Raw genomic sequence first — 20,585 nt, 5'->3', positions numbered from 1 at the left:
TGCCTTGCCCTGCCTTGCCCTGCCTCTGCTGAAGAACCCTGCTCGCCTGGCGGTGCTGGGGGGTTTTGTGGTAGTAAGCAGCCAGCACCGGCAAGACGGAACTGCAGCGTCTCAGTCATCTGTTGTCTGGTGCCTATCGCTGCATTCCTCCATCTCATCGGGCAAAGGTCACCCCCTGTCATCAGTGACGCCTTGCATGTGAGCGCTCCGTCACCAGCGTGGCCCTCCCCGCGAAATATTGTACCTAGGTAACTTGGCGGCGGAAACATCCCCTCGTATCCCGAAAGTTACTGTGAGCAATGCATCATGATTGTTTATCAGCAGTAGTGCTCTCCACCAGGGGCCTTCTCATCTGATTATCAGTTGCGGGAGTGATTGGAGACGGGTCCCTCCTCAGCAGTGGCCCGGCCTCTCAGTCTCAACGTTACTCCACCCTTCCAGCTCCTGGCTCGCCATCCTTCGTCCTTCTGCCCCGCTTGCCCTCGCCTCGATTTGAACATTTCAGCTTAGTAGCATCCAGTTCTACAGGCAAAGGCCAAGATACCAAGAATGTTCACAGCCCGCTTCCTGAAGACACTTCATCATTGGCAATGAAGTCCTCCTGCTCTCCTTCGACTTCCGACTTGATGCAGCTGCATGCTGGCTGACCGGGCGACGATTCTCAAAACCCCTTGTACCCCCGGCACCGCGAAAGACTCCCTCGTCCCTCGAGACCGTGATCATCCGGGCAGAAGAGAACACACCACTCGACCCATAAGTGTAACCGGAGGTCTAGACTCCCCCCCCCAGATGAGGAAAGTGGCACTGCTTCCACGATCCATCCACAGCCACAGCGTGACTGCTCGTTCTTTGACATTCAGCTGATTCAATCTTACCGTTGGCCCGCCTGTTCCTCATTTGCCATCATTTTTTTTGCTGTCAACTTTTACCCCGCGTCTGCCTCGCGCTTTAAAAATGGCTACTGCCGCGGCGCACGAACCCTCTGCTTCAGCCAACTCACCAGAGGAAGAGGAGGAGGTTAAATTTGGCCAGGCGTGGAAGGGCGCGGCTAAAGCTCCTCAGAGACCGAGACTTGTTGATCAACCCAACGGTGGAAGACGCAAGTCGTCAGTCCAATTCCATACGGCGGATGCAGAAGACACCATAAGAAGGGAAAGCGTCGTTCAAGGCTCACGAGTCTCCCTGTCGCCGCGCAAAATGTCATCGCCCCCTCCTCCTACCCATTACCAACGCGGCGTCTCCTTCGACACCATCGACAATCGAGATGCGTCCACCGAAGCCTTTACCTTACAGTATAAGCACTGCGACTTCGCCGCCACCTCTCGAACCCGAACTTTCCTGTGCGGTACCGATGCGAAGGACTACTCCGAGTATGCATTGGAGTGGATGATGGATGAGCTCGTCGATGACGGCGATGAGATTGTCTGCCTTCGAGTTATCGAGAAAGATTCCAAGACTGCACATGACACTCCGTACGACCGGGACAAATATCGCACCGAGGCAAAACGACTGTTGGACAGTGTCATGCTGAAAAACAGCTCGGAGGAAAAGGCAATTAGCATCGTCATGGAATTGGCGGTAGGCAAAGTGCAAGAAATCTTCCAGCGCATGGTGGGCAACCCTGTATTCACATTTAGATAGGTTTGCATGCTGACTTGGGATAGATTCATCTGTACGAACCCGCAGCGCTGGTGGTGGGAACGAGAGGACGAAACCTAGGCGGGATGCAGGGCTTGCTCCCAGGGTCAGTTTCAAAGTATTGTTTGCAACAATCACCTGTACCGGTAATTGTCGTGCGGCCGAGCTCCAAACGATTGAAAAAGAAGAAGAAACGACAACTGGAAAGCGGTCGCAGCCTCTACAGCAGCATGCTCGAGCAAGCCCAACATGCTGGAGGGAGCCATGTGTTTGAAAGTGCCAGCCACAGTTCGATATCTATGGAAGCCACGGCGAAAGAGGCCGATGCTGTTACACAGGCAATCGGCCCTCCAAGGCGAGGTATATTGAAAGGCACATACGGTGGGCCGCTTGCTCGAGTAACGTCAGCCAAAAGTGATGTGACGTCCGATGATGATTCGCCTGAACGGAGCTTCGCCCTACCCATTGGATATCTGAGCACCGAAAGTGCTCCGAGGGCGGACATTGCCATGAACAGTCCAAGCATTGCCGCCTTGGTGGAAGACTGGGATGACAACGAGACAACGCCGACCGAACGTGCAAGATCACCCAATCCCTCAAAGCGGTCTGAGCATCGCGAGAGCGACGCAGCAATATCTGATACAGAAGACATACGCCTACTGGTGCCCAACATCGTCGAAGAGCGACGACCATCTGTCAGGGAAACGACGCCTTGGCTGGCGGACATTCTGCGAGAAAAGCCACAACGCCGGTCATACAGCCACGGTCGATCACCCTCTAGATAAAAGTTGGTCATTTGACATATACAGAATCTGCTGCCCAAAATTTGACCATCCTTATGACCTTTCTAGGATTCAACCTTCGACTGGCTGATCAGAGAAACCCGCGTCGCCGATTCCATGGAACAGAGGATACATGCCAGCCACAGTTTCCCGAAACTCAGCGCCGGTTGTGCAACAAAAGAGCTTCCTTAACCTCTACTCTGTGGTGGAGATGGCGAGGCCGACCACGAAGTCGAATCTTAAGGATCCTACGCACGAGATACGAGAGTTTGTAGCGACACGATGATATGGTGATGCATGCACTGTGGTTGACACGACAACCCTCATGCCCGTTGAGGCCGGATGTCGGTGGGCGTCGAACGAGAGGGGACCTGATCAAGCCGACTGTTCTGGGAAGAGCTGACGTGGTTGCGGCGTCCCGGGACTATTGATTTGGAGCCCCTGAACATGTCTGAGCACTCTGACGATCGCTTTTGGCAGGGAGGGAACTACGAGTACACTGTATGGAGAGGCCTTTTGACGCATTGACCCATCTGCCAACTATAGAAACTCGGACTGGATAGAAGTGTGTATTGCCTAGATGCATTCATGAAATTGCTGCAGCATTCCTGTAGTAGATTCCCAACAACGGCACAAGGGTACCTGTGCTCCGGAACTCCATTGTTTAGGCGGCATCACACAATGCGGCGCGTTGAGGCGGGCCCCTCATGGGCTGTTATTGACGCCCCCGTGACGCCTAAACTCCCGGGCGGCGTGGCTCGACACATTCTTGGGCGTTCAGGGACCAACCACGTTCCGCAATGGCGGGGCTGTCCCTGAAGGCCAATCGATAACAAAGTTATAACCATCCCCGATCGACCCCTTGCGTACTGGTCCCTCAGTTTCCATGTCATGTCCGACTTCTTCGACTGCCTACCCTCTCGTCACCTTCAGAGGTTGTCCAAGTGAGAATATGTATTCGGTTAACCAGTCCAGCCTCCCTCCATATCAGACTGGTCAAAATGCTGCCCATGAGCGCTGATGGCGACTGCGACGAGTGCACGCCGGACTACGTACGCTCCCCTCGTCTCACCACGAAGGCGGCTTTCTCCACGATCCCCTTCATCGCCACGTTCGCAGTCCTGACCTTCGTCGCCTACCGCAAGGTCTACCCCCTTCTATCACAGTCCTCTTCCAAAGCACCCGATGGCACTGCGAAAGGCCTTCCTCGACCTGTCACTGCCGCAGCGCCTGAGTCTGCCGCCCAGCAACTCGCCCGCCGCGTGGCAGCAATAACGTTTGCTTCCACAATCGCTCTGTCTGCCGTCTTGACTGAGTTACTTCTCTGCGAAATCTCCAACTCATTCAACCCTACGGCTAGAAGTGTCGCCCTGCAGATCACTGTCGTGAGTTTGCTGGGTCTTCTGGTAGTCGCCATTCCGCTGCTGGGAATATCCTCGGTGGTATCAAAGTCCGGGTACAAGTTTCGCGGCGAGAAAAAGAGTCGGGCTCATCTGGCATGGGTACTGGAAGTCGCCGGGTATGGAGCGTTTCTATTCGGATTCTGGGCGATAGGAGCGCTCCTGCCAGAAGCACCCAGCTTTACCGACAGCATGACCCGCCCGGACGGTCTCTTTCAGGCATGTTTGGACAGATTAGGGATTACTGGCGTGTCTTTGATGGCTCTTCTGTCAGGCTTTGCTTCGGTAAGCGCCATTTGGCAGAGCTTTGGGCCCAAGGTTAAAGTCGTCGCCGACACGGACATTACCCGCAAACAGGCTGGATTAGACGCTACCATGGACATGATTGCCGAGAAGAAGGAGCGGCTAAGGTTGATGGAGGGCATGGCCCCTGAAAGCCCGATTAAGAGCTTCTGGAGCCGCACAGTGGGCGTGGTGCGCAAGAACACTTTCGATCAACAAAAGGATCTGCTCGAGATGGAGGCATCGGGGCTCGAGACCATGGCCTCGTCGTTGGAGACCTCGCTCTCGATTCTACGGGCACGACGGGCAAATCAACTCCGGGCGACAACAGCCATGGGGCGACTGTCATTGGCATTTTCCTACTTGTTTGCTTGTTACTGCGTGTACCGAATATGTACCACCACCATCAACATCGGTCGCCGCATCCTCTCATCCGGGCCTGCCACTCCTTCGGACACTGACCCGGTCACCTATACGATTGCTCTTTTTGCTCGACATGTCTATCCCTCCTTGGACCAGGCCTCATGGGCTCAACAGATCTCGTTCCTGCTCTCCGGGGCAATGCTGCTCGCTTCATTCACAGCAGTCACGCAAACCTTTCATCTTTTTGCCCGATTCATGCCGACGGTCCTCCATGCAACCAAGACTAATTTCGCCTTACTGATCAGCCAAATCAGCGGAATGTATGTCATAAGCTCTGCATTGATGCTGAGGGGAATGATGCCGAAAGAAGTCGGTAGCGTGATCAACAGTGCCTTGGGGGCGGGGCTGCTGGAGCCGGCCTGGGTGCAGCGATGGTTCGATGGCTTTTTTATGCTGGCTGTGGTCGCGACAGGGGTCGGGATCTTCTTGGGTAGGCAAATATCGGGGGCGTCGACCTGGGAAGATGACACCGGATGGGACCTGGCGATGGAGTTGGGCAAAGAGTCGTGATTCTTCCGGTCTTGCTAAGCGACGTGCACGAATAAATGACCCGCCTAGATTTTGTACTATATAGCTTTAGAATTGAGAAAAGGAATGGTTACAACAACTAATGATACTCCAACCGCACGCATTAAATGTGCCCGATCTGACTTGTCACTCAAGATGACGACAATGCGCGAAGTTTAGTTGACGAAGGGAATGTCCTTCGTCAAGTCCACCTAATGTATATACCCAGCCTCGTTAGTTCCCCCGTACAGCCTTGTTCAGTTGGGGAAACTGGGGCGCTGCGGAGTCGTGAGGTGTCCCGTAACAATCAATTTCTAGACTCTGTTCCCTAGAAAATGCGTCTGATGTCAACTACACAGCTGCAATGACCGACCTCAGTGTAGCTTTGTCTGAGATCTTGGTTGAAAAGCACTCCTCAAAGAGATTACGCCGGAACCTAGATCTCGCAGGCAAGCTAGATTCATTCCTGCGAGAAGCGTACCAGATCAACAGGTCCATCTCGTCCCTACTAGGCTACCTACGAGCCATCCGCACCCCGTACCTTTCGACGGCCCCTCCTCCTCGCCACCAGAAACACACAGGGGTCGAGAGACATTCTACCTTCTCCCACATCCCAGGGCAGGATGTGCCGGACCATCTCAATGACACGCAGCGAGAAGCGATCGACTCCGAGACGTCGTCGGTCCTTCGCGACATCAATAACAAGATAACCAATCTCACGTCGGCGGTCAACCTACAGCACGAGACCGCGAGTAAAGTCCTCGAGAGAAAATATGGGAAACCAGACGGGTTTCTCTGGCGGTGGGCGGCGGGCGACGGCGACACCCCCGACGCAGGCAAATCACAGAAGCAACTCGACGAAGAAGGGCAACTGAGGACCACAAAGATGTTCCGGGACGGTGTATTGTGGTACCTGAACAAATTCCTCAAGGACGCCATCACCGCCCAGCAAGAGATGGTTGAGAAGCGACTGGAGCGCGAGCAGCAGAAGCAAATGAGTATACTCTACAACCCACGAAACAAGGGCGTGCGGGCCAGTCGCGATACAGAGACGGGCGCAAACGGCGGCCTCGAGACGATTCCTCCGACCCAAGATCTACGCGGTCACGACGAGTACAAGCCCTGGGCCGACCCTTCGCAGGGCGGGGTCGAACAGGAACTCTCGCCCGAACAACTCCAGCTGTTTGAGGAGGAAAACAGAGGGATATTCGAGCATTTCAACGACCAACTCGCCAAGGTGACGCAGGTGGAAAAGTCGCTGATGGAGATCGGCAGTTTGCAGCAGACGCTGGTGGGCCATCTGAGTGTCCAGGGGGAGATGATCGATACTCTGGTTCAGGATGCGGCCAACACGGATGAGAATGTGCGCAAGGGAAATCGAGAACTGAAGAGGGCGAGTGAGAGGGGGAGTACGGCGAGGTTGGTGTTCTATGCTACAGTGGGCTTTTGTTCGTTTCTGGTGGTGTGGGATTTCATATTCTGATGCTGGGATATGGAAAAGAAGGCATATCAGAAGGGACAGTCCTGCATGAACAGACATAACATACGGAGCCGCGCAGCAAAAGTGTCAATCACACTGCCTCCAATGCCTGCGCAATCGTCAACAGTGGTATATCAGGTAGGGAACAAGACCCAGGAAGGTCTGTCTATGGTTAATCTCGTACGTTTGGCCATGCCGATAACTGATTTGTATGCAGAATAAGCCCGTGAACGCGAATCTCAGCGGCCGCGAATACCTCAGAACCCGCGAGCGTAGAGACCTCTCCCTCAGGAACAGGCCACCGGCCATACTGGCGTTCGCTATTCGCCAGCGCAACGAGTGCAGACACTCACGTTATTATCGCTCGGTTATTCGCCACAGTAAGTTGAGGTCTGGATTAAAGTTCCTGCGAGACAGGCTAGGAGGATTCTTCAAAAGGCAACAGAGCGTGGTTATCGTACGCAGGAGGATCCTCGCATTCTCGATCATTATGTTAAGGACGGCGTCAGGATATGAAGACCCAAGGAGATAACTGAAGAGGTTGAACAATGTGTTCTACCGTTCGTTGAAAAGGACACATCAGGTAGAGAGAAATCCAGCGACGTTTTAGCCTATGAATCAGGTATCAGCACATCCTCTGTTCTACGCGTTCTACGCAAGAATAACCTCAGGAATGTCAAACCCACGAGAAAACCTAGTCTGTCAAGGGCCCAGCGTTCAGTTCGATTGCGGTTCTGCCTACGCTATAAGGACTGGACGCTGGAGGATTGGAAGAACGTTATCTAGAGCGACGAAACCTCAGTTGTGCTAGGTAAACGAGGAAGGCAGAGAATCTGGCGGCGAGCGGACGAGGCCTTTATAAAGTTAGCTATTCGCAATCGCTGGAAAGGCTTCTCTGAGTTCATGTTCTGGGGCTGTTTTACTTGCGATCTGAAAGGCCCTTATTTTATCTGGTATCCTGAGACAGTAAAAGAGCGTCAAGAGGCAACTAAACACGTCGATCGATTCCATAAGGAACTGGAACCGAGCAAGAAGGAGGAGTGGGAGTTGCAGATAGGAACGAGACGACTAGGCCTTAGGAAAAAAGGTGGTAAAAAGCTAACCGGGCGATTTATAGAGGTAACTGGCAAGTTGGTTAGGAAAGGTAAAGGTGGTATTGACTCGTATCTCTATATCAAGGTAGGCGATTCAGGCGATCTGATGCCTTCTCTCGCTGTTTTCTATGTGATTTACTGATAGAATCGCAATCCAGTTCATCGTTTAGCTATTGATTATCCCGTTTGCATAGGAGTGCCAGAAATCGCGACCTGAGACGATAGTCCAGGAGGATAACGCATCATCTTTTGACTATCTCCAACACCACCTCTGGATTGACGGTTGCCCCCAACCATATCTGCGCTAGTATTCCCAGTGATAAGTCTTGCTGCCATCGACCAGTACAGGTCGACACATCTGTCAGAGTCCTGCGTCTGCGGGGCGTGGACAAGAGAAGTCAGCGGCGAGATGTGCCACAAGTCCGTGAAATCAGATGCTCTTCATGCAGGTACATGAGAGCAGCGCGGCTCGAGCATGTGAGAATCAGGAAAGTCATGACATCCTGAACAAGGGCGAAATCGAGACACGCCGATTGGGCTTTGGACGAGGCACGGATGAGGCAAGGATGCCATCCTCGGCCTGCAGTTGGAGTCGAGCTTCGGCGTTGGAGACGATCGATGTCCATCTGACCCTTTGCATCACGGTTTTACGAATTTTTCCTCCTCGATCACCGAATGACCGGCTACGCTTGCTCAGGTCCCCTTGTTCCCGTAGTTTCTCTGGTCCCTGGAACCGACATCACCGCCATACGCGAATTAGAAGGTACGTGGCTAAGGTAAAACCGAAACCGTTGTGCATCCGCCCGTCCTAGAGCAACCAAGTTTCCGCATCGCCCTTCGTGCCCTTGCCCCCAAGCCTCCTGCAGCGAGGAACGTTTCTTTTCCGTCTCTCCACGCTGCAATAAATTCCTGGACATGCCCTCACCGCCAAAACGTTCCGACTCTTCTCTCCGCTCAACCTCGTCTTCGTCTTCGTCTTCGCCTTCGCAGACAAACGCCTCCACCCGACTGACTCAGATCAGGAATCACACAATGGGTTCTGCGTCGACTGATACGCCGCCGACTCTGTTCGACGCCAATGTCGTCCCTCAAGCTCCTGAGGACCCTCTGTTTGGGTTGATGGCCGCCTACCGAAAAGACCCCTTTGAGAAGAAGGTGGATCTGGGCATCGGCGCATACAGAGACAACAATGCGAAACCCTGGGTGTTGCCTGTGGTCAAGAAGGTGAGCGTCCTAAGATTGCTCGACGAGGGTCGATGACATGCTCGAAGGTGGCTAACCCCCAAGTCAGGCCGATGAGATCCTACGAAACGATCCCAACCTCAACCACGAATACCTTCCTATCGCCGGTCTCCCAGAGTTCACTTCAGCGGCTCAGAAACTCATCCTCGGTGGAGACAGCCCCGCGATCCAGGAAGGACGGGTACGCATTCAACTCTCCCTCACACTTCCCTTTTGGCTGACATATAATTTCTGTCTTACAGGCCTGCAGCCTCCAAACCATCTCAGGAACCGGCGCCGTCCATCTAGGCGGTCTCTTCCTCTCCAAATTCCTCCCTAAACCGACCCCCGCCATCTACCTATCCAGCCCAACATGGGCCAACCACAACCAAATCTTCACCAACGTCCAGCTCCCGATCAAGTCCTACCCCTACTTCTCCGCGAAGACAAAGATGCTTGACTGCGACGGTCTCCTCTCGACCTTGAAATCCGCGCCTGAACGAAGCATTATTCTACTGCACGCCTGCGCACACAACCCCACAGGCGTCGACCCAACACCGGACCAGTGGAAACAGATTGCTGAAATCATGCGCGAGCGCAAACTATTTCCCTTCTTCGACTGCGCGTATCAGGGTTTCGCTTCAGGGGATCTGGCACAGGACAACTTTTCGATCCGCTATTTCGTGGAACAGGGTTTTGAGTTGGTCATTGCTCAGTCCTTCGCAAAGAATTTTGGTCTGTATGGCGAGAGAGCGGGCGCGTTCCATTTCGTGGCAGCACCGGGGGCCAACGCACAGGATGTGGCCAAACGTGTCTCGTCCCAACTTGCCATCCTACAACGTTCGGAGATCTCCAATCCACCCGCATACGGTGCCCGGATCGCCTCCCTCATCCTGAACGATCCACAACTCTTCAAGGAGTGGGAACACGATCTGCGCACCATGTCCGGGCGTATCATCGAGATGCGAAAGTCGCTGAAAGCGGAACTTGACCGGTTGGGCACTCCCGGCACATGGGACCACATTACGAGTCAAATCGGCATGTTCAGTTTCACGGGCATCAGCGAGAAGCAGGTGTTGGCGATCAGGGAGAAGTGGCATGTGTACATGACCAAGAACGGCCGGATCAGCATGGCCGGCTTGAACACGGGCAACGTGCACTACTTTGCAGAGGCTCTAGACGATGTGGTGAGGCATGTGCAATGAAGTCGATCTGGTTGACGGTGACGGGGGGAGGACCGGAATGGATGGTATGGAAAGGGGGGGGCATGATCCAAAATGGGATGATCTTCATGGTTTGGTAATATGAGATGGCCCTGGAAGAGGGCGGTGCAGGGAGGGCAGAGCAAGAGCACCGGTGAGCTTGCACAGAGGCACTGAAGCCGGACGGCCGCGATGGAGCTTTGGAAAATGGGGTTCATCAACTCAATGCTTTTCTCCTTCTACAGGCACAAGAGCTGGACATGGCATGGCATGGCATGCGTGGAGAAACAGGGCAAAACGGGGGGCCATAAAAGTCGGATCTCAAACTTCTGGTTTTCTTTGCTATACTCTTCTTTGCCGGAAAGTGTAAACCATCGAACGAGCCACAGGCACAAATGCAAAGACCTACAATGCCAAAAGGAGCAGCGAGTTGGAATCGTGCAACAAGATGAGGGAGAAGGTGAAACACCTCGCTGTACCCTCGTCCTCTCGGATCTTTTCCCCATCTTCATCGACGGTACCCTCTACGTTCTCTGTGCATTGATCGGAAGGATCTACTCGTGCAGGCTGGAAGACTGGGAACATGGATTTACATTGATCGAGTCCTTGGCGTTGTATTACAATGCATTGCAATCCCTGCGGGTACGTGTCCTGCTCTTGCATCCTACCCTGCCCTGCCATGCCATGCTCTGAGCTGTTCTATGGGATTTGATTCATCGTACGTCTGTTCAGGGCCGGGAATCGCCCTTGTCCTGTGCTCCCTTGGCTACACGTCGTGACCCGTGCTCCATCCGTCAAGCTCACCGAGCCCGCTGATCGTAGGGATTTTGTATCGCTGGACTACCTACGGGCGATGTAGCTGTGTCAGTGCAGGCGTTGCCGGACGGGCTATTTGGTTTTCGAGTTCGTTCCTCTGTTCAAACAGAAGGCGGGAAGAATGGATATCGGACTCTCAATACGCCCTTTTCCTTGTCCTTGCTCTTCTGCTCTGTCCTTACGCTGACAGGTGTGATATCCCCCCAATTCATTCATAATGCTCTCTCCCCTTTTTCGGGGGACATGCCGCTTTTTGCATCACTCGCGAAGGTGCGAATCGAGGATCATCGCCCACGCCGTCACGCCGCTTGCATGCTCCCCCCGAGCGGGCCATCCCAGAGCGTCGACCAGGCCCTTGCCCACCACGATCTCCTCGACGATCCGGAACCCGAAGTGCTGATACAGCCGCACGGCCTGCGGAGTGGTGGCTTCCAGCCACGCGGGCACCCCTTCGGCCCTGGCGCGCTCCAAGAACGGGCCCATCACGGCGTTGATGCTGCCTTGCACGCGAGGCCTCGCCGGGTTCCGCGCCAGGAAGGAGAGGTGGTAGAACGGGCGGAGCGGCCGGTCCGGGCTGTCCTGGCTGCCTTGGCTGCTGCTGTGGTGGTCGGAGCTGGAGTCAGACACCGAACCTGGACCTGAACCTGGACCTGAAGCGGATGGCGAGTTGGAGTTGGAGTCATCCGCGTTCGTGGCCGGGGCGGTGGAGGTGGAGGTGGAGGTGGTCGACGGTACAGCCAGGTGCTTTGCCTTGGCGGCTTTGACCCTGCCTCTCCATTCGCTCAGCAGCGGGCCCGGCTGCGCCTTAGAGTCGATGAACGGCTTGCCCTCGTACGTGGGAGTCTCCCACAGCGCGATGGCGGACCAGTCTCCCGCCTGGACCAGCTCGGCCCCCGACGCCGCGCTCTCGAGGATCCCGCGGGAGAAATGTCGTTCTCGTCGAGCCGCGTCGATCAGCGGAGATGGGTAAGGCGGGGGCGTGCCGTCGATGTCGACTATGAATGCCGTCGTGAGCGCTGTGCTGGAAAACGCCGCCGTGATGATGGAGATGAAGTTGGACATGTCGGTTTGGGAATCGGTGGCGACGGGGACGTAGGCTTGAGCCGATGTTGAGGATGACATGGCTGATTCCTAGATTGAGGGATCCCGGTATTACAATGAATGTTTGCCTGGTTTCGAGTTTCTGGTCGTCGAGACACTCTCTTGTCTTTTTTAACTCTTTCTGTTCCGAACTGGATTTTGAATCCCCCCTGAAGCCGTGAGTGGTATTTTCCTCGCAGAAAGATTTGATCCCAATGCACCTAAGAATGCAAGTGAAAAGAATGACTGGAATAAGGGGAGAAGAAAAAAAGAAATATGAGAACCGGGAGGGACTGTTGCGGTGAGGCGTGTTACATGGGATCACGAGGTGAAGGACAGAGCAATGCTGTGTAAGAGCGGAAAAGGGGGCATGAGATGAGTCAAGGAAACATTGAACCGTCCATTGCGCCCTTGTTGCTCCTCCCGATTCTAAGCGAGCGGAATCCTCCAGCACTTCCACCCCTTCAAGTGGCTCTGTGCCTCTGTGCTCCCGCCCTGTGACCAGACAGAGGGGGGTTTGGAAGGGAAGAAAGAATGCTACGTCGGTGTCCCGAGGGTTCGTATGGGGTAAGAGAAACAAAGGCATTCGTCATTGCAGTCGCTCTTTTAGAGTGCCCCGGAATCTTGGACAAACAAGCTCTGGAAGGGAAAAACAAAGGGAACGTCAGCATTGGTTGGAGGAGATGTCACGAGGACGAATCCTAATACCCCGTACGGAGAACGTAGGAATGACATAGAGGGGCCGAAGAGGAGTCTTCGTTCTCGTCAAGTCCAGTGCAAGTGCCCAAGTGTCATACGTAGGAAGTACTGGGAAGGAAAAGAGAAGCTAGTGTTTGGATTTGTGCACAGGCAGCGAGTACTATTACATATCCCGAGTACTCAACCATTCAACTCATTGACCAGCAATGAACTTTGCCGCCGACGCCGTATGTCCCTTTCCATTCGAGGAATGTCCGAAACTTACCTTTGTTCCCCTTCGCAACGACCACCCTCCCGCTCACGAGACGAAGAACATCAGCCATTTTATGTACTTTTGCTTCTTGGCCTGTCGTTTGGCGCGCTCAGCAGCAACGGCTGGATCTTCCTGGTAGCCTCGCTGAGAGTGGTATCCTCCCTCTGAGTACGGGCGGCGAGAATTCCCAGAGCCTTCCACTCTTCGAGAGCCCTCCTGGTGGTGTGATCGGCGTTGCGATACCTGGTGCCCCTCTTGTTGAGGTGCTTGGGAGCCTCGTCTTGAAGGTCGTTCTCCATAAGCCGACCCGGCTCTCTCACCTTGACGACTCCCCGATTCGCGTCGCGAAGCGCGTTCCTCATACCTGGCAGTTCTGTCCTGTTGATAAGCGGGGGGTGGCTGTTGCGGACCATGCCCTGGAGCCGGTCGTCTTGGGGTTGAGCTGGCCTTTTCCCTGACCAACCATTTTTTTCCGTTTGCATCCACAACCTTTCTGACCTGAGGCTGCCTGGCCGGTCCCGCTGCTTGGTAAGGCATTATGGTAGATGAGAAGGTAAAAACCCGGCAAGTTTTCGAAGGAAATTGTTGCTGATTGCGCTGTTTTGTGTTGGCGTGTACTTACCTTGCTTTCCTTGCTTGCTTTGGTTGTTTGATGCCCTTCAGCCATGACAGTAGGGGGTATGGAGCATTTATAGCCTGAAGATCCTTCGACCATCCACATGAAAGGAGTACCCAAGTAACTTCCAACTGTCAAAGAACAGAACCAAGGAGCAAGGGCAGCAGACAAGCGACAGAACAAAGGAGGAGACATGATTGCTACAACAAAGGTGGGTTGCTTGGTATAACAAAGCTCCATTGACGAGGCAGTAACAGCTGGCTGCAACCTGCACGGGTACCGCGTTGTGATAGTTGAAGACATGGTAGCGCTTCATTGTGTACATCCACACATTCCGCCCGGTGGGAGCCCCAGCTCAAAACAAACAAGGCGAGACATGACCTTGGCACTCAGGAGATTCACAAAGGAGCAGACATTGAGAAATTAGGAGAATGACAAGGCGAATGCTGATGATCGTGCACCGTGTAGGAAGTACTCCGTAGGAACAATGAATTGCCAACCTTGAAGTGATCAACAGGGCCATCAGACATGTAATCTCGCAACACCCAATAACACCAGGATGAGCCTCATACCTCGCTTATCAGCCACCGTCGAACACATGCATTGATGCTCTGGGCCTCTTCTGAACACGTCTTGCACTGCCTTGTGGCTTTGTGAGACCTCGAAAGGCGTACGCTCCACATATCGCGCAGGTACTTTGGTAGATACAACATCGTTGCAGTGAGCCAGCTGGAAAATTCCAGGTATTTCTGGCTCTGGATGCGTTGGGAACCACAGTGGATAAACGCTGCATGGAGCTGTTTCAGAGCTTGTATCAGACTCAAGCCAAATCAGCCATGGCGCAAGCCACAACCGTCTTCCATGCTCTTTTTGGGCCCAGCGTTCGGTTGCAAGCGGGCTTTTGACGGAGGAGGTTCGACGGGATTCGGCGAGATGGACGGGGTCTAGGAGCCATTGACGAGGGGGGCTTGAGGAGGCGTGAAGGGGGCTTGCATTTTTCGCCGAGGGACTCGAGTGACTGGTCAGCGGCGTCGATGTTCCTGGCCAGAAAATCTCTTCAGGGCCGTCAAATGAGGGCCACCGAAATCTCGGGATCTCACCCGTTTTCCCCAGTTCTCGACCAGGGGGCGCGTCTACGAAACAAGGGCTTTCGTCATGCGATTCAACAGGGAGCACAAATCGAACGAGAGAAAAAAATATTCTTCGCCCGCATTGGTGGCATGTTGGTGGACACCGGGGACCCATGATCGAAATACCTGGTAGGGTGCAGGTAACATCGATCAAGTACAAACATCCCAATGCACTCCTCCTCGATCTTCGATTCTTGCTTCCTTCACTTTCTATATTTCCATTGCTTCAGTCCCTGGTCATTTACTGCACTCGCTTGACTTCTCCAGACTCTTGTTATCTTGTATTTGAGGGTGCTAGTCGTCCCTGTATCCGCCCTTGTCGATCTTGTACAAACGCATCCTTTTCTCATTCCTCCTTTTCTCAGATCGCCCTCGCTTGTACCCCGTTTCGCTTTGTCTTGAAACGGGTTCCGATTTCTAGCACGCCTCGTCGGTTCCTCTCAGGTAGAGTACGCGGACAAGCCTGCTTCTTCGGATCTTCATTCACTTTTGCCGCGTCACAAAATACCTGAGGGAATACTGCCGGCACTGCCCACATTCTTTCACTCCCACTTGGGCCTTCGAGTGGCATAGCTTGGCGGCATGTCACAGAAAGGCCACTACAAGAGATTTTCAAGAGAGGGATTTCAGCCTCTTACCCATCAGCAATCCGGGGACATGGCGAACCCTAACGACGTTACGATTGATATCCCCTTGACCAAGGTCAGCACCTCTGGCAGCGCCACTGGTGCCCGCAAGGCCGATGCCCTTTCTCCCTCCCGCTCCCAGTACAATGGCGAATTCTCCGAAAAGATGGACGAGAAACAGGACCACCACTTCCACAGAGGCCCAGCAGGCAGGAGAAGAAGGCTGCAAGATCGAGGACGGCAGAACCAGGACAAGGAGGACGGCACATTGAACGCCGTGGGCAGATTCTACAAGAGAGTCTACAACTTCTCTGTCCTGACCCGCTATTTCATCTATGTCGCACCTCTTGCGTTGGCAATCGCAGTCCCCATCATTGTTGGAGCCACGGTTGCTCCTAGAGCACGCATTGGCGGCGTCAAGATCGTGTGGTTCTTCACCTGGGTCGAGGTGGTTTGGGTCTCGCTGTGGGCCTCGAAAGTGGTGGCTCATTTCTTACCGTTTCTCTTTCAGCTCATTTGCGGAGTGGCCAGCCCTGGCACCAGAAAATATGCCCTCGTTCTCAGTTCGCTCGAGATACCTCTCTCGCTGGTTGGCTGGGCCGTCACATCATTGGCAACGTTTGTCCCCATCATGACGTTAAATCCTGACCAGAGATCACGTGGTGAAACTGGCCTCAAGTCGTGGGAGTCCATCGTCAAGAACATTCTCTTTGCCTGCGTCTTCTCCACGTTGCTCTTGCTCGGCGAAAAGGTGCTCATCCAGCTCCTCTCCATCAGCTACCACCGGAAGCAGTTCGATGAAAAGATCAAAGACTCGAAGCGAAACATTCATCTAGTTGGATTGCTCTACGATGCTTCTCGAAAGCTCTTCCCGGAGTACTGTCGGGAGTTTGCCGAGGAGGATTACCTCATCAACGATGTTTTGGACTTTGGGGAGCGGCACAGCAATCGGAACAGCCTGAGGCCTGGCCACAAACGATCTGGCTCGGCGACTCCAATGAAGTTGATCCAGAACGTTGCACGGGTTGGGGACAAGGTCACGGCAGCATTTGGGAATGTGGCCCAAGAAATCACGGGCAAAAAGGTTTTCAATCCCACGGCATCGCACTCGATCGTGGTCCACGCTCTGGAAAAGAAACACTCCGCCGAAGCCCTTGCACGGCGGCTCTGGATGTCTTTCGTCCTGGAAGGGAAAGATGCTCTGAGCCTGGAAGACATCATTGACGTCCTCGGACACGATCGAGACCAAGAAGCTCACGAAGCCTTTGAGATTCTGGACGTGGATTGCAACGGAGACATCTCGCTCGATGAAATGATTCTTCGAATCACCGAGTTCGGACGAGAGCGTCAATCGATCGCAAGCAGCATGCACGATGTCGACCAAGCTATCAATGTCCTCGACAACCTGCTGTGCACCGTCGTCTTTGTTGGTGTCATATTCATCTTCGTCGCCTGGCTCAATCACAATTTTACGACCACACTCGCTACTGCAGGCACAGCGCTCCTTTCAATGTCCTTTGTTTTCGCAACCACTGCTCAAGAAGTTCTTGGGTCTTGTATCTTCCTGTTCGTCAAGCATCCATTCGACGTGGGTGATAGAGTCGACATTACCGATGTCCAATATGTGGTGGAACGCATGTCTCTTCTGTATACCGTGTTCCGGCGTGTGAAGGATCACAAGCGGACTCAAGTTCCCAACATTATCCTTAACTCTCTATGGATCGACAATGTATCTCGCAGCAAAGCCATGCGCGAACAAATCCAGCTCTATGTCAGCTTCGACACTACGTTTGAAGATATCGATTTGCTCAAGAAGGAAATGACCAACTTTGTCCGAGATAAAGACAACGCACGCGACTTCCAGCCGGATGTCGACATCGAGGTTACCGGCGTGGCGGAGATGAACAAGATGGAATTGAGAATCGAGATCCGTCACAAATCCAACTGGGCAAACGAGGCCGTACGAGCCGCGAGAAGAAACAAGTTTATGTGCGCCCTCGTCCTGGCCATGCGCAAAGTTCCACTTTATGGACCAGGGGGTGCCGGTCCTCCTGCTGGTGATAAGGCAAATCCAACATACTCTGTCGCGATCAGCGACGAGATCGCCAGGAAGAACAAGGAGGTGTTTGACGAGAATTTAGATAAGAAGAGACTCGTGCCCCTCCTGGAGCAGAACAAGCCGCACCTCGCCCTGTCCAAAGCAAAGTCACCTGACCACCTCAGCTCGGCAACTGGAACGGAACTTAAAGAAGCGTCTGCAGTTGATCATTTGGTCAAGCGGAAGGTGGCCGTTGACCCGGAAGAGGTTGTCGACCATGAGCGAGAACTCCGAATGGACAAGCAACGCTCGAATGATGTGGAGGAAGTACGAGACATTCTCAGACGCGAGTCCACACGGGGCCGGCGACGAGCAGCTCGCCACAGCGGTCTCTCAGTACCAGGTTCCGAGAACGCAGGAGGCTCACGAACAATCCCCACCATCCCCGATGTATCACCCGAAGAGCCCATGACTGCGACACTCTCGGCGCCTGCTAGGGTCAGCTATTTCGAAGACACACCCCATCCAGACCAAGTCCCTTCGGCTGGGCCGCAGGGCTGGACGACTGTAACACCACTGAACTACAATGCAACGGGTGCGCAACCATTCCAGCCACCCTCACCCCAGATGTCCCAGGTATCCGAGTCTGCCAGCCCATCTCGATATGTCCCCGGCAACGCCTTCTCTCAGCGAGCTCATGCCACGTCGCAAATTCCTCGAATGCCAGTGCCGGGAATGCCTGAAATGAAGAGAAACCTACAGACGCCGAACCCTTCTTCCCCACCGAGGTGATGTGGTAAGAGATTTTGGCGGCTGGACGATACGATAACAACCAACATGAGTGATACCAAAACTGGAGCTCCATTTAATGAAATACAACACACAAAGTTGCATGTGCGCGTGCAGACTGAGCTATGATTCGGCTGGCATGGTAGATACAGCAAGCTAGAGGGGTTCGGACCATCTGTATGATAGTGCTATACAATCTGTCAATGATGACAAGACAAAGAGATAGAAAAGAGACGCCCTGCGCGCTCTCGATCCCAAGACCAGAAGTCTTCTAACTTGGACATGTCATTAGAATGAGTCGACGTAGTAATACAGGAGTAGTGTCTGAGTGTCTAACCCAATGCTGGTGAAGGAGAGAGTGCTGAGGCGAGAAGAAGCATTCCCAACATGCCTTGGACTCGCATTCGACCGTGCGCCGTGTCGATATATGCCTGTCAATATCTCACAAAGACTCCTGCCACCAGTCTCGAGCGACTACTGCCACTCGCACTTGCGCTGCCGCTACCGCCACCGCCACTGCTGCCACTGCCGCTGCCACCTCCTGTTCGATCGTCTTTTTTGTCGTCGCTCTTTGCCTCCTCGGAGCCTTGCCGGGGTGTGCTTGCAGAACTGCTGGGGCTTGTTCTCGATATCTCAGGCCGGCGGTCCTGGGGTGAGGAGGTCGTTGTTGAATGATAATAGTCTCCCGGGTAACTCATCTCTCGCTCTTTCCCTTTGTCTTTTTCTCGGGATGGCTGATCGTCGGTCTCCTTGGGGCTACTACTTGATGACTGGGTTTCGACCCAGGCACTGGACGCCGAATCTATCTCCTCGTCTTCTCTGGTGAAGCCGTACGGAGTGGGCTCGTGAGGGGATGCTGGGCTCCTTGCGCGAGAATCTTCTGGGTCAAAGCCGATCGACAGTTGTTCTTCGAGGTGTGTATCCGATGGTGACTCTTGTGCGTGCTCTTGGATTGTGGACTGATGGTATGATGTAGGGGTAGCCGATGACCTTTCGTCCATGCTCTTACACAAGGAAAGCTGGGAGAGGTCTCAATGAGACTTCGGAAATGGCCAGAGCAGTTCTGGTCCAGTATCTCGAGGGAAGATATATGCCAACACAAAACAGTGATGCCTTACGACATGCAGGTCCAACAGCCCCCGCCTCCTGTGGTATCAAGGCCTGAGAACCAGTAAGTCAAGCTCCCGACGTGTTTGGTTCCTTGCCAGGGGCACAGCCTCGTTCAATGCAGCAAAAGTACGAGCTTCGTATTCAGTGCGTATCAGGAGAGGATGCGGTTGATCAGTACACCTGTCCCTTCGTTCATGAGATGCCTCTTTCTTGCCCGGGGGCTTCACCTCGCCAAAGTTCCAAGCCCAGCCCAGAGGAACCGACACATAATTATAGCTCTCCATCTGCAGCACAGTCAAGAACATCCTGGAGGCACTCTACCGCAATGGGGTTACGCCTCGGTTGCTCGAGGACATATGGGTTGGACTCTGGGACCAACCAAGTTCTACATGGGCCAATGGACGGCATCACTCCAATCTCTGAACCTCCTCCCAGGGTCCTTTGCTCTGGGTCATGCCGAAGAACTGGCGTTACATCGCAATGGCCGGCAAATAACTTAATGGGACAGAATCAGGACAATCAATGGCTCAATCAACCACGTCGACTCATAACCACAAGTCCACCAGACGCTGGCCTGCGTCATGGCCAACCTCCCGGGGCACACTGGGAAAAGCCCTGTGGCTCCCTGGTCCAAGTTCCATGCAAGCGGATTGGTGAGCTCCGACATGACAACCGAAAAGGCTGGTCGGGAAAGGCTGTTTAGCCCCCTGAACGGCGTCGCCTTGTCCGGCCATATGGGATTGACAAAGCAAACCCGCGCGCTCTGGACGGTTCCAATTACACCCGCGGGCCCGGTGTTTCGCGAAGACCCCATCGTCAATGGCGAGAGATTTTTTTAATATTTTATTTTCGCTGCCTACAGAGCCTGAGCCTTGATGCCTTGAGTCAGATGACCCCCACGGAAAAGAATGCTCGCTGATTTGTCGTCGAGCGAGGTGCCACAGCCACAATTATGAGCAATCCCTGCGTGCGATATCCTAGATGAGCTGAGACTGCCCAGATTGGCTTGCTCCAGCACGGTCCCAGACGCCCAGGACAGGACGGCGTCGAGGGGCCTAAACAGCCCAGGCAAAAGGAATTGGCGTCACGTCGATTTGCAGCCTACAAAGAGCACACCGAGATGGAATTGCTCATCGACTTGCGCATCGAGTGTCTGCCTGGTTCGCCTACAGGTCTCCCCCTTGTTTAGTCAGGACTCAGGGCCGTCTCTGCTCCTATTCCAGTTAGGGTGTCGACATCACCTGCAGCGGTAGCACCAGTGGGTAACCAGCAGCCACACTGCAGACGGGAAACTCCCTCTGCATGCACGACAGGGGACACACGAGGCCCGGCATCATGAATCCGGATGTTTCCTGCATGGGACGATATGAGATAGCCACGTGCCGTCACCGTCCCGACT

At 54.0% G+C, this 20,585-nt stretch overlaps 8 protein-coding genes across 9 annotated transcripts; 5 read left to right on the top strand and 3 right to left on the bottom strand.

Moving 5' to 3' along the window:
- The first annotated feature begins 529 nt into the window (after window positions 1–529).
- Window positions 530–3,100, top strand: PV07_04289 (uncharacterized protein). The gene is made up of 2 exons (XM_016391080.1): window positions 530–1,611; window positions 1,665–3,100. The coding sequence occupies exons 1-2, from the start codon at window positions 955–957 to the stop codon at window positions 2,421–2,423; spliced, it is 1,416 nt and encodes a 471-aa protein (XP_016252982.1). The 5' UTR covers window positions 530–954; the 3' UTR covers window positions 2,424–3,100.
- Window positions 3,101–3,309: 209 nt separating this feature from the next.
- PV07_04288 (uncharacterized protein) lies at window positions 3,310–5,133 on the top strand. The gene has a single exon (XM_016391079.1). The coding sequence runs from the start codon at window positions 3,422–3,424 to the stop codon at window positions 5,033–5,035; it is 1,614 nt and encodes a 537-aa protein (XP_016252981.1). The 5' UTR covers window positions 3,310–3,421; the 3' UTR covers window positions 5,036–5,133.
- A 235-nt stretch (window positions 5,134–5,368) lies between these two features.
- On the top strand, window positions 5,369–7,364 carry PV07_04287. Of its 2 annotated transcripts, none has more exons than XM_016391078.1 (2): window positions 5,369–6,650; window positions 6,730–7,364. In XM_016391078.1, exon 1 carries the CDS (start codon window positions 5,397–5,399, stop codon window positions 6,513–6,515), a length of 1,119 nt encoding a protein of 372 aa, XP_016252980.1. In that variant the 5' UTR covers window positions 5,369–5,396; the 3' UTR covers window positions 6,516–6,650; window positions 6,730–7,364. The 2 variants fall into 2 exon arrangements, with proteins under 2 accessions (XP_016252980.1, XP_016252979.1); XM_016391077.1 differs by having other exon boundaries at window positions 5,369–6,672.
- Window positions 7,365–8,246: 882 nt separating this feature from the next.
- Window positions 8,247–10,668, top strand: PV07_04286 (uncharacterized protein). The gene is made up of 3 exons (XM_016391076.1): window positions 8,247–8,830; window positions 8,898–9,029; window positions 9,091–10,668. The coding sequence occupies exons 1-3, from the start codon at window positions 8,522–8,524 to the stop codon at window positions 10,030–10,032; spliced, it is 1,383 nt and encodes a 460-aa protein (XP_016252978.1). The 5' UTR covers window positions 8,247–8,521; the 3' UTR covers window positions 10,033–10,668.
- On the bottom strand, window positions 10,622–12,260 carry PV07_04285 (uncharacterized protein). Its single transcript, XM_016391075.1, has one exon. It carries the CDS (start codon window positions 11,965–11,967, stop codon window positions 11,104–11,106), a length of 864 nt encoding a protein of 287 aa, XP_016252977.1. The 5' UTR covers window positions 11,968–12,260; the 3' UTR covers window positions 10,622–11,103.
- Window positions 12,261–12,922: 662 nt separating this feature from the next.
- Window positions 12,923–13,414, bottom strand: PV07_04284 (uncharacterized protein; the record flags this gene model as incomplete). The annotated part of the gene is made up of 1 exon (XM_016391074.1): window positions 12,923–13,414. One exon carries the CDS (start codon window positions 13,412–13,414, stop codon window positions 12,923–12,925), a length of 492 nt encoding a protein of 163 aa, XP_016252976.1.
- A 1,377-nt stretch (window positions 13,415–14,791) lies between these two features.
- PV07_04283 (uncharacterized protein) lies at window positions 14,792–18,405 on the top strand. The gene has a single exon (XM_016391073.1). It carries the CDS (start codon window positions 15,206–15,208, stop codon window positions 18,077–18,079), a length of 2,874 nt encoding a protein of 957 aa, XP_016252975.1. The 5' UTR covers window positions 14,792–15,205; the 3' UTR covers window positions 18,080–18,405.
- On the bottom strand, window positions 18,223–19,608 carry PV07_04282 (uncharacterized protein). Its single transcript, XM_016391072.1, has one exon. It carries the CDS (start codon window positions 19,075–19,077, stop codon window positions 18,511–18,513), a length of 567 nt encoding a protein of 188 aa, XP_016252974.1. The 5' UTR covers window positions 19,078–19,608; the 3' UTR covers window positions 18,223–18,510.
- Window positions 19,609–20,585: the final 977 nt, after the last annotated feature.

The sequence above is a fragment of the Cladophialophora immunda genome (genome assembly GCF_000835495.1).
Source record: "Cladophialophora immunda strain CBS 83496 unplaced genomic scaffold supercont1.2, whole genome shotgun sequence".
NCBI lineage: Eukaryota > Fungi > Ascomycota > Eurotiomycetes > Chaetothyriales > Herpotrichiellaceae > Cladophialophora > Cladophialophora immunda.
Note: the sequence above shows the minus strand (reverse complement) of the source record. Positions and strands in the feature narration are given on the sequence as shown.